Source organism: Anneissia japonica, unplaced genomic scaffold, assembly GCF_011630105.1.
Source record: "Anneissia japonica isolate Jap-2015-1 unplaced genomic scaffold, ASM1163010v1 scaffold376_len1572418_cov194, whole genome shotgun sequence".
NCBI lineage: Eukaryota > Metazoa > Echinodermata > Crinoidea > Comatulida > Comatulidae > Anneissia > Anneissia japonica.
Window position 1 is genome coordinate 103,208 of NW_022741166.1, and position 13,104 is coordinate 116,311.

General features: G+C 33.4%; 1 protein-coding gene and 1 long non-coding RNA gene across 2 annotated transcripts in view; one reads left to right on the plus strand and one right to left on the minus strand.

Moving 5' to 3' along the window:
• The window catches only part of LOC117118669 (suppressor APC domain-containing protein 2-like), a 36,039-nt gene extending 26,329 nt beyond the window's left edge, over positions 1–9,710 (minus strand). Inside the window, exons 1-2 of the mRNA XM_033263341.1 lie at positions 9,585–9,710; positions 8,103–8,870 (exon numbers count right to left, since the gene is read on the minus strand). Of these exons, the coding sequence (XP_033119232.1) occupies positions 8,103–8,850 (748 nt within the window). The 5' untranslated portion in view covers positions 8,851–8,870; positions 9,585–9,710. The remainder of the gene's footprint in view (positions 1–8,102; positions 8,871–9,584) is intronic.
• Positions 9,711–10,765: 1,055 nt separating this feature from the next.
• On the plus strand, positions 10,766–12,771 carry LOC117118670. The gene is made up of 4 exons (XR_004447078.1): positions 10,766–10,842; positions 11,136–11,262; positions 11,404–11,455; positions 12,513–12,771. It is a non-coding gene; the product is annotated as an uncharacterized LOC117118670 (long non-coding RNA).
• The last annotated feature ends 333 nt before the right edge of the window (positions 12,772–13,104 follow it).

The window sequence follows — 13,104 nt, forward strand, 5'->3', positions numbered from 1 at the left end:
ATACAGAATCTTCTCCAAAAATGAAAGAAATAATTATATATGCGGTACTGTATTGCCATTAATGCTAGAGAATTAACAGTGAAGTCATCAACAAGGAATGCCAAATTGACCAGTAATTATCATTACTAATGGCCTCCTGATAACAACCCTAATGATTTATCAGACATTTACTATAGATAGGTCAGACTGAAGCATGTTAAAGTGTTTATACTAGGGAGGTAAAACATAGTGGATGATTTAACGAGTGATTAATAATAATTTATAAATTCACTGAGTCATTTGTCATCAGGTGCACATTAGTACTTTTTCTTTCTTTTTTCATTTTTCTAAGGCAAAGATAACCAAACCATACTTTATAAGGTGCATAGAGACTGTGTACAGTACAGTTTGCCCTTAAACTCCAAAAAGTCACCCTTGGGACCTAAAAATTTTCGTTGTGACATGAGTCTCCATTTTAGTTTTAGGTTTAGCTTTTGTGTTGAAGGATTGAAGAACGATTGAAAATATTGGTAACAAGATGAAGGAAAACTTCAAATAAAACTGCAGACTTATAAAGCTCAATCTAAAAAAAATACTATAAACGAGACTCATAACATAAAGTCCTGTACAAAAAAAATATTTTTACATAAATGTTCTTTTAATTTTAATGTACTTAAATATAATTTACTTTTACCATTTTGACATTTCTTTAAACCCACTGTATAAGGACCTGGATTTCAATTTTTTTAAATTACAGATATGGTACTTGCTGACCATGCATCAAGTCCAGAGTATTATATTTTTAAATAATAATGTATTGACTGATGAATTGTTTATAAAGCATTCAGTACTGTTAGTTATATCACATTATTGCAGCTCATTCACACCTAGATGAAATGGTCCCAGCATTTTCTACAGCTGCACTGCACACATGGTTCACACCTAAAACCTACACACGTTACACACAAATATGCAGCTGCCATAATGCACATTATGTCACACTGTATTGTACAGTACAGTATGTGTGTATGTAGTACCGTAAAATTTAGCGCTCAAAATCACATGCTAAATTCATTTCTTGGGTTTTAGACAGCACCTTATTCATGTAAAAAGCTTGGGATAGGCCTTTGGGGACCACAGCAGTTGCAAACCACCCTGGTACACTTTTTTTTTTATAACACTGAGGCTGAAAATGCTTAAAAATTAACAAAATAAGTACAAATTTTGGCTGAGAAAAAAATTTCAAAATGAGCTTTTTTATAAAAAAAAAAAAAAGAAAGAAAACCAACAAAACTTCTCTGTAACTTATTTGCAATAGGCGTGGCTATGTGACACCCTCTACAGTTTAATAAAGTGCAGTATCATAATATGTAATGTATAATGTACAATAATAATTTACTAGTTTGAAAAGTGTTTAAAAATATTAAGAACACAAGACAATTTTGAGCCTGAAATTTGTAAAAAAAAAAAAAAAAATTAGAGCACTAAGCCTGGGCAATTTTACCATTTCATATTTTAAAAAAAGTGTAGTATCGAGGAGAACCTCCTGCTTGTTTCTGAAGAGACTGTGCCTTCATTAACATGCACATGGGCCGTGTTCTGTTGTGTTGTGTTGTGCCAAGACTGCTTTGCGATGACCTGCACGCCAGCCTCCCTATTCTTATTATTGTAGTTCAATAGACCTTCCAATCCGAAGGATTCTGTATGCAGCTTTACACGATAAATTTTAGCTGGTCTGTATTTTACTTTATCAGAAAAGTTTAATCCTAGAGTTATTCAGTCTAGGGATTGTTTTATTCATTTTAACTTTTCTGATTGATTGAATTACATGTGAAGTTCTTTGTATAAACTTACAAATATATTCAGAAAAACTACCAACTCATTTTCATGAATTATTCATCTAAAAATTCCATGAATTAATTATGCTAATTTCAAACATTCATAATATTATATTACGCTGTATCAATCAAATGTGCCACCGCTCTTTCTCCATCTTATTGGTCTAATCACTAGTGATTTTCTATGAACAATATTCAGGTCCACGATAAGCAGGATTTGACATAAACAATAAACAACCATATTACTGTAATACTGCAAAAGTATACTAGATTTCCAAAATAGAAATAAACAGTTTCATTAGCACTTTCCTTCAGCTGTCACAGTGACAGGGGTAACAGTCATGTAATCACGGTCCATTGACTCCAGTGATTGTTCCTAACAAGCTGTATGGAACCTAATGAGGTTGAAACAAGTAAAAACTAATTGTTTTTAGATGGATTCATGCAGTTTGTTTCATATTACGCAGACTACAAATGGAAAATGACAACTTATTATCTTGTCCTTGGACCCTGTGCACCCCTACATTCCTTTCTATTGTTCTCATTAATTAGGATTTTTTAGCTATGACATCATTCTCAATCACATTTAAATTTTTTAGGCAGGAAACAATACTACTGTAGAGTAGATTGTAGGTACAGCAGTATTAGCAGTACCTGTATTATATTGAATAGTGGATTTGCATGTGTGTTCTAATTAAAATAAATGTAAAAACAATGAAAAGTTGTGGTACAATCATTGAAGGTTGACTTGTGAAACACAAATTTATCAAAATATAAAGAAAACTATTTTGATAGCTCCTGCGGTCTTTATCAGTGTTGATAACGATAACAGGAGCTATAGACATATCCATTCTATTTCATTATATTTTAATTAATTTGTGTTCTGCCAGTCAATCTTCAATGATTGTACATACTGTACACCGTCCTTTCATTGTTTTTACATTTTTAATTATAATACATTTACTTTAATTATTTATTATCAGGTACTGATAATAAAAGTGCTCTAAATAAAATGCTGAATGAGTAGCCTATTGTTGAATAATGTTATTTATTACAATTATTATGCATTTGTCATTTTTGTGTTTTTTTTGTATTTTCCAAAGATTGGAATAAGGAAAGAAAATGGCTTTATTACAAGTGGATTGTTTTCTTATCACTTTATCCATAGTTAAGGTAAAAAGGTAAAGGTAGGAGAATAACCCATAACTTGCAGTGTCATTGTGCTGAATTGTGTATGGGCGTGGTCCGTGACTACCTACAGTAGCAGCCGTAAAGAGGCGCTTCTTGGTAGATACATGTTCACATCATTCCACAACGACAGGGGCTGAAATAAACCATAACATCGGGGTAACCCCCTACTCTTCTGAAAGATGCAATGGGTTCTTTAAAGTGCACACGAGCCAGATGTATACACTGGACCTCCATTTTAAGTCCTTATCCGAGAAGACTTGGTTCTACCAACCGAATCATGGGGAGGAGCGACTGGAACCAGCGCCGATGTTAAGGCTGTAGCTAGCGGTGCCCCTGCCTTACCGCTCGGCCACTCAACTCGCTGTAACTGTTACTGTAATGCCACAATATGTACTTAGCAGTAATCTTTATATTGAAATGTCATACAAAATGAATATTATCAAGGCTTAAAAGTGTCTTGAGAAATGTCCACAGATTTTTAAGTTAAACCCAGGATCCTTAAATTAAAACTGGACATGGAAATTATACAAATCTTCTCATGAACAAGCAATATCATTGATTAAGTTTACAATTAATGATTGAATATATTTATTGCTGATCATTGATTGATAATGACGTGTACCTCGACAAATTATTGGACATTGACTACCCATGTAGGTCATTAACCTATTGGTCACTGTAGGATGATGAGTCACTATTGTAGACCTGGTGTTGTTATGATTTACTGGGAATTCCCATATGGCTACTGGTCAGCATTAACCTCATTTTCTGGTTGTTGGCAGTCAAATGAAATGTTGTCTGGTAGTACTGTATGGTCAGACAATGATGTTTGGAGTGAGCTAGTTCTCACTCAATATTAGTGCAACAACATCAGTTGAGCCATATCAATAATAACCATAAAATAAAATGTATTATAATTTTTAAGGATTTCTTGAATGTGTTCTTATATATTGGTATACTGTACTAGTTTGTAATCTGTATGACAGGGCTCTGTAATCTCTCATGCAGTCACCGGTTAATGTCAACTATGCGACCTTGTGATCCTGGGGATTAAAGGACTTCATAGTTAATCTTTTTTTGATCTTATAGAACTCTGAAGTACTAGTACAGATTTATAGCTGCATGTACAAATTAATAACAGTATCAAATGACATAAAATCACTAATAAATGATAATAAACATCTTTGAAAACATTGACTGACATAAAGCTACCTGTTGATTATAACTGAATGTTAAATATGGATTATGTTTTCTTAATCTCACCGTCCACTAAATTGTTGAAAGAAAAGAAGACTACACTATATTTCTGTAGAAATAATAATATTTATAATTTAATATAACATGCAGTCTTTTACAGCGCATAATTCCAATGGTTTAAAGCACTTCACATTATTACCATGGTCAATGGATCAAACCCATATGGGAACGTTATATCATTCAGTTCTCTGGGGACACGTTTCATAAATTCATAAAGTTGCTGCTGGAGTAATGATCTGCGTGGGTTTAAGTTTGGTCATTTATTTTGTTTCCTTGCATTATTACCCCTTTTACCACAACTGAGTAATTGTAGGTCTGAAATGCATAGAACATTGAATATGCACAACATTACAGTGGAATATATTACCACAGTACACCCCCAGAGATTTGACTACGGTACATTAGAAATCCACATCCATTAGATCATTACTGTGTTCCATAGTGTTTGATCGTATCACCACGTGTTTGCATACTGTATGAAGGACTTGGGATTACTGTAATATGCATAATATATACTACATAAGACAAAAATAATGTAACAAACAGTATTTAAATATAAAGTTTTGAAAAAAAGAACATGAAACTTGATATACAGTAAACATGTTTTTTATCAAAATGAAAGTTTTCTTATTTCTCACGCATCAATTTGTTGGTTTGTTCTCGGGTTCAGTGTCTTGCCGTACCATACCACGCAGATGTTCACAATGTTTTTGTAGGAAGAATCCGATAAAATAATATCAACAAATGTTTGAATCTTTTGTCATCGATAGCTTTATAAAAATTTAATCAAGAGACTTAGGATTCATGATAATTAAGCGTGCAGCAGAGGGCCTGTGTTTTGGGTAATTTTATGGCTTAGCAAATCTGTTGTTGTTTCGTTAGCGAATTCAATAGGTGATTAATAGGCGGAATGAATCATTCTCTAACGCTCTGATTTTCTTGGGTTTCTGTGATTGGGAATCAAGCCCACAACACGCAGTGTTTAATCTTGCCTCCAAAGTCATCTGGTCATAAACAAGTTTTCCTAATTCCAAAACAGGCATAACTGTAGGCCTACAGTACTACTGTAATTCTCTAATTTAGTTCATAATACAGTAGGCTTATGCATAAAGCAAATAATTAAACAAAACCAAAAATGAAAATTTCTAACTAATTAACTTCCAAACATCACTACTTGCTATAGCAGTATGTAGGAACCATGGTCTTACTGTGATGTGAATAAAACCGTACATAAAGTTATACTAAGCAGGTACGTACCAGTGATGATGAACAAGAGAAACATACCAGTGAAGGTGATTGGAGCAACTAAATCAAAATGTCCAGACATTCTAAACAAACAACAGTTCTTTTCAGAACTAACTACAGTATGTGGTGTACCACAGGATTAACATATTTATTAGTAACCAGTAATGTTATAATAGATGGATCTAGGGGGTTGAAAGGGGAGCTCTTCCTCTCACCATCCCTGACACAAGCTGTAAAATCTCTAAACAAGTGTGAAACCATTTTGATAAAAGATTAAGATGGCTAAAAATGTAGAATTCCCACAAGACTATGTCCCCAGGGCTATCAAAATAGTTAAGAGGTACACACCAACCCTGTCTCCATCAGAGGATACACTAGGTTCCACTTCTTCTTAGGACCAAACTATAGGATTGGCTTGGAAACAAATCCTGGATGCTAACGGGTAAATAAATGAACTAAAATTCTGTAGTTTCATCTTTCAGCATTAAAGCATGCTAGAACAGTTTAAACATACAAGACAGCAGATTTATATTTCTTTAATCCTATAAAATCACAGCTTAAAATTGTGATTTAGGTAATTTTAATCAGCTAACTATAAGCTAACAACATAATAAAAAAAAACCTCAAAAATAACAACCATTCTTAAAATTAGAAACAATATTTCTTATCCAAGTCTTATGTAAACATTGGCCTCTATTTCTTAGCTTTTTTAATCACTTAAGTACTTTACTACCTTGCAAAAACATTCCAACAAAAAATGAATTAGCCAACCTTGATGATTGCAAAGTTCTAATTACAATACCGTACCAGTACCTATCACCAGACTAAATAGTTTCTATTAATAATGTCTGTAAATTTGCTTTCGTATTCTATCACTTAAACTAAAGAACAATTAATTATAAAGGGGACGTTTGTAAGGACTAACAAAGCATGTAAAGGCCAAGTTCTTATACCAGGTAAGAATGAACCACCTGCCCTTGGGGTGAACGTGATCATAATACACCGACCTTCATCGCAATACACCCATGTGTGTCGGAATTACACCCTAAACAAAGGGGATATGTAGCACCTGGGGATCTTTTGAACTCCAAATGACAACACTGGCAATGGAAGGGGTTCAACATGGCAAGGATAACTCTTACTATATTAATGTACATTTTATTACCATTAATCATGAATTATTCATTTATTAATTATTCATTATATTATGTTCTCCAGTTCACATCATTATTCTTTCAAAGTATATTTAATTTCTGATTTAATTTAATCCAAATCTTAATTTATACATTAATAAAATGTATATAATATACAACAATAAATACTGTAGATTTCTAGCTATGGCAAACAATATTAAATTATTTTATCAACTGAAAATTCTTAATAACTTTGATTCCTCACTGAGAATTCAGACTGAAATGTCAGTTGTCTGTGAGTACTTCTTCCTAAAATGAAACTTGCTTTACACAGACTTCTCAATTACAGCTTCTGTTGAGTGACATTTGTCTACTGGTCTCCAATTGTTTATAGATGGTCCTTAGGTAATAAATTCTATTCTAATTGATTGACATTCCAGAGTTATTATTAATCAATGCTCGGCACCTTTATCCCAATAACAATTAATAAAGCATGATTGTGTGAAAATGATCAATTAACAATAAGTAAACCTTTAACTACCAAAATAAACTTGCCATTAGGATGATCTCATTTCTATCACATGATACCAATAGCCTACCAATAACCTTCTATCCTTCCATCCTAATGATAAATATTGAATGAAGAATCAATAAATACTTGTGTTGTTACAACCGCTAATGTAGAAAACAACAGCTAATGTAGTAACAACCGTTAATGTAGCACACTCCACAGCTTATGTAGTAAAACTCCCCGCTAATGTACAAACGCCAACAGCTTATGTAGTAAAAAGAAAATCAACCCCAGCTAATATATAACGCTCAACAGCTATGTAGTAACGAAAATTGCCTCCCAGCTAATGTAACTACTACCGGTATAGTGTGGTATGCTTACAAACTAGAACAGAGGTTATAAGCACTAAGCATACAAAACATAAGTACAGTACCTGCAGCATGCATGCATGGAGAATATATTGTAAATTAAAAGTACTGTATACCATGAAACTGTGACATTATTTTTTGTATTGGGGATACATTAAGAACTCACTGAAAATTGCATACAAAAATCTCAAATGTACCACTACATAATCCATAGAAAAGTGTAGTGAGATATTTTGAGTGAAAATGCACATTGCACAGTACTTTAAAATTACCCTAATGAAAATCTCTCCAAATGCAAGCTCAGGGGCTGTGTAAACAAAATCTAATTTTTGAGTTGGGAATACTGTAGAAAGTGGAAAGCCATTAGAAATCTATGACAACAGGTAAAATAACTGCATAAAATAAAGGTAGTACTTAAAAAACTGTAATTTGATAAATAAAAAATTATGCTTTACAAATGTTACGCTTTAAGAAAATTTAAACTATAATCTTATCTTTTGTAGTTTTAATTAAAATTACTTTCTACTAACTACAGTATAGGCACAAATTTAAATTACTCTAAGGTATGCAATATTCTTACCTTGATTTGAGGGTGCAGCCCAGTGGCCATCTAGGGAACTTCGGCTGGGAGGGCGACTGGAGATAGATGAAACACTCCTGGTAACTCGGGAGGCTGGCACTTGGTAGATATCTTGTTTGTTTCTATTTACATCTGCTATCCACCTCCCATTATCATAGTCCCCTGGTTTTCGTGGCCCACCATTCGCATGTCCAAAACTTCTGCGCGAAGGATGATCTCTTGAACGTCTCTTATGATCTGGTCCTGGGTCAGTCTTATCAAGATCAGTTTCCAACAAACCCAGAGGTTTTGCTCTCATCAAATGCGAAGCGCTTTTTGATCGCTCACGTTGCATGGGCAAGATGACATTATTCGGACGCACGGTTGCGGTATTCGGATGCTGTTTCTCCTCTTGAGGCTTACCATTTGATGTCTTCTCAAATTTACTGTTAATAAGTGATATTTTTAACCCGGTGCAAAAACGCTCAAAGCTGAGCCGCCCCGTTTTTGGAGTAACTTTTTTCAATGCTTCCAAAACCCCAGGAGGTACACCATTGACATCTTCCCCCTTCCATCTGGTTTCTATGTCTTTAAGAGCTATCATGCCATCTCGATCTTCATCAAGAATATCAAATAGTACTTTTAATGATGAAACAAAAGCTTTTGGTAAGTTGTCTATAGGTGATTTTGGAGGTGATACTGTGTTGTTGTTATTGTTGTTGGTGGTATTTTCAATAAAAACAGGTTTCTGCGACACCATGGTGGCCATGGTCGCTTTGGTTAAGTGCACTGTTAAAAAAAACAAAAAAAACGTACAGTATTACAGTAATAAATTGCAAGAATAGGCCTATACAGTAAATTATTATTGATGATGCCACATGGGGATCAATCAATCAATCAATTTATTTGGAAATACTGTAGCATGTTGAAATTGGTAGCAGTGTAGCGTACACAAAGGTGGGCATCAAAATTGACAAAGAAATTTGAAATTAGGTATCCTACAAAAATCTCATGGTGGGGTCCTGGGCTATCCCATGGTGTGGGTCTACGGGCTTAGCCCTCTGCTGAAGACAAATAAAGGAACTGTGGAATCTTGTTTCTTCTTGGTTGGACCATTTTAACATGTCCTAGCTTTTTTAGGTATTAGCCATCAACAAAAAAATTCTGAAGTTATAAAATAGGACGATTTTGTATCGGTCTGCAGTTCGTTTTCGAAGGGAGCTAGGCCAGTCTGACAAGGACGGGACTGCCTCCGCCCCCCCCCCCAACCCTTCCCAGGCTAGTCATGGGCATTGAGTCACTGAAAGTGCACAAGCATCGCATCAATGCCAACCACCATGATATCGGCCAGGCCCTATTCGATCGAGGTCGTGGCTTAAAGCAAACTCAACTGTCATATTAATTAATTCCACTTTTACGATGCAAGTACTTGGCTATTATATACTTATAGACCAATATGCATCTGCAAATATTGGTTACATTAAAAAAAAAATCAAACCCTACCTGTCCCAAAATACTATACTTCTGACCAGACTCTGCTTTGTCTACCGTTACTGATAGACTAACCAACCACCACTGTGTACACTTCGCGGTATGAGTTCGAACTCTGCCGCACGAAGTGCAAAAAGTATTGAAATCCAATCGTCGAAATCGATAGTGTATCATGAGGGCGCTACTCATAAATTGTTAAGTGTACGTATACTGTACAGGTGGGTGTGTATACTATGCTTGTATACATGCTTATGATGTACAGTATAATAATGGTTGTTTTTTTTTTCATTATAACGTTTTCATTTATTTAATAATATGTATTTCACTAGCTAAGTTAAGAGACAATAATACATTTTTCTAGTTAAGACGTACCACTTGTTGAGTCCTACCGATGTAAATGATTATTTCAATAGATTATTATTATTTATCAAAAAGCAATCAAAGAACTTTCTGCTAGTCTTCGAGAATCGTTATACTCTATTTATATAAAACAGATTTGTTAATAAAGAAATGTAGATTAATTATCAATCAATCAATCAATGGCTATTTGTATATCACAATGATACCCACGGCGGTATGATACCTTACAGACATGAATCTTCTAAATTTGCTTCATCTTCAGGTTATTGGTTTTCACTTCCGTCTTTGTACCTTGTCTTTGTTGCACAAATACTTCACCACACATTTTTTTAAACCATTTCATTTTCGTTTTAGTTTTCTCTTTTAGTACCGATTATTATACCGGTATTGATTTATTATGTATAATATACATGCAGATTGTGTGTTAGTGAAGGCACTACACAGCCATCGATACTGTTCTATAAATAACAATTATGCATTATTTGCAGGAGAGAATACTTTATTTTTTGACATTTAGACATCACTGTTTCATAAATAAGTTTTGAAAATGCATACGGATACAATATTTTCTTTTTCTTTTTTGCAATGTAAGTTGTTGTAATGTTAAAAAGTGTTAATACATTTTGTTGAAATATTCTATCATATTCTAAATGGGACATGGGCCAATACAAATAATAATAGAGCATAATCGCAGGTAGGCCTACATTATTCTGTGCGAGATTAAGCTGTGTAGTAGGTCTACATTAACTTTCACTTTATTTCATCAGGTTTCGGTTTTCAGATTCAGATCTGAGTTTTTGTTTTGTTTTTTGTTTTGTTTATTCTTTCACCATGGAGGATTCATTCTGAGTTTATATTGAGACTCCTGTACATTCTAGACGAAAGTGAACTTCATTTGGCTTGCAAAGAGGTAAGAAAAACACATTGTTACTATAATTTAAATTAGAAGAGATCATATACGTTTTAAATGTATAGGCCTTAAAATAGATATTTCGGGCCATGGCTATTTAGGAAATTAGAATTTATAGACCTGAATAAGAATTTATAGACCTGAATAGTCCTAACGTGCATGCCCTTCTAAATTGCCGGAAGTGCCACTCACAATGTAATTTTCTAATTTTATTTTAAATAGGGAAGGAGGGTAGCGGGCCGCCTTGTAGGCCTATCCGCCTCATGTTTATGTAAGCTCACTATTTTTTTCAGGTTGTAAACTCCAGCCTGTGGAGAATATTTACGTAGGCCCTGAAACATTTTGTGTGGAAGAAGTCACCCAAATATTTTTACGCACAAGACTTCAAGGAAAAAAATGATGCTGTTAGTAATAAATATTGTAAGCCAATTCTGATTATTATTTTAGAAGCACAATGTGAAATTTATAAACAATTGTTACATCTGTAGATATGTTACAATAAACAGTAATAAGTTTTTATTATGATTGTGAATGTTTATACAATTCTTTGTTCATGTTTAGAATAGTCTGTTTCGTTTCTTGGTGTTACTTCTGTTGCTGTGTACATCTAACGGTACGTTTCGTCTGTTCAGTGTTCGTGTTAATTATTATTATTATTAGGCCTATTATTATTATTATTATTATTATTATTATTATTATTATTATTATTATTATTATTATTATTATTATTATTAATTATTATTATTGCAAAAATGTATATAAGATTTGTTTTATCAATATTAATACCTTGAAAATTAATAATGTAAGATAAGTAGGCCTACAAAAAAGATGTTAGAGTCTATAAGTCATCTGAGCATCTAGGCCTATTTAACTTTCTAATGATAATGGGAATGAATGTAGACTTGTATAGCGCATAATACTAGGTCTCTATGCGCTTTCAAAAAAAACATCAAAAAGAAAGAAAAAAAAAACAATTATATGGATGACGAAAGATGAGTAATTCTTGTCTTAAATAGAGAAATTTATGGAGATTCCCGTATATTAATTAGAAGTGAGTTCTTGAGTTTTGGGAGCGGTGACCTATAAAGTTGACTTGTCAGAAATTCTTTCTTAGAATACAAATAGAAATTAATATGATTATCAGTAACGATCGTTCATTACCTTAATTGGTAATACTTTGACATAACTTTGAATATTCATTTAAGTTCTGTATCATCCTGTTAGGGAACGTTCACAACATTTTCATGCATAGGCTATATATAAAAGTGCTTTTCTACCACTCCCCCCACCCCCACCCCCCTAGCGTACGGTGGCCCTACTGTTTGTACACTTGTTAAAATGTTGATTGTGAGTTACCATCTAGTTAAGAAAGGCGAATTAAATCATTAGTGTTTTTTTTAATAAAATGTGTTGTGTATTTCATCAAGTTATGTCCGTTTGGGTCCATTATTAAAAACTTCAAAACACCTGCCTATTTGTTTATTTGGAAGTAGGTCTACGAGAAGATATCTTTACGCTTCATCAAATTAATTTGAACTGGATTATAGTTTCTTACAGAAATTAATATATCCATAAATATGATATTAGTTCACGAATGGTATTTGTATATATCCTTCACCAATAAGATAGGTCTATTACTATGTAATGCTTAGATCGAGCTATCTTTTTAGAGGCATTTGTGACAACTGAGCATGCAGCCAAAGAAGGTGATGATGCAGTGTTGGTACCATGTGACTATTCACAATTTCATTTAATACCCGATGTTATTACTTGGAATGAAGTGAATGAAATCGGATTATATATTACACGTGATATTGTAAATGACCAAAAAACAGTCAGTGGACGTTTCAGCTTAAGAACAACACCGAAGAAGCCTTACCTGGTTATCTCAAAGCCAGTAAGGAATGATTCCAAGAGAATATTTCAATGTCTGATCGTGTCATCTAGAGGATACTCATCTACTTATTCAATATTTACCAGTCTCATTGTATATTGTAAGTATGTAGCAGACAGAATCACTCATTTTTATTCTGTGCATAAATTAGGTTAGTTTGATCAATATGCTATACCGGTACAAATACTAATAATTTATAACAATTTTTTAATATTTTGTAAAATAGAAAACTAAGACACAGATTTCGATTAAAGTAGAATATATATATATATATATATATATTTCATTTGTGTTCCACGTGTGTTCCGACAGAATAATAGAAAATAATGAAACAACTTCAGTAGTAGACTTTAAGAACACTGATTTAT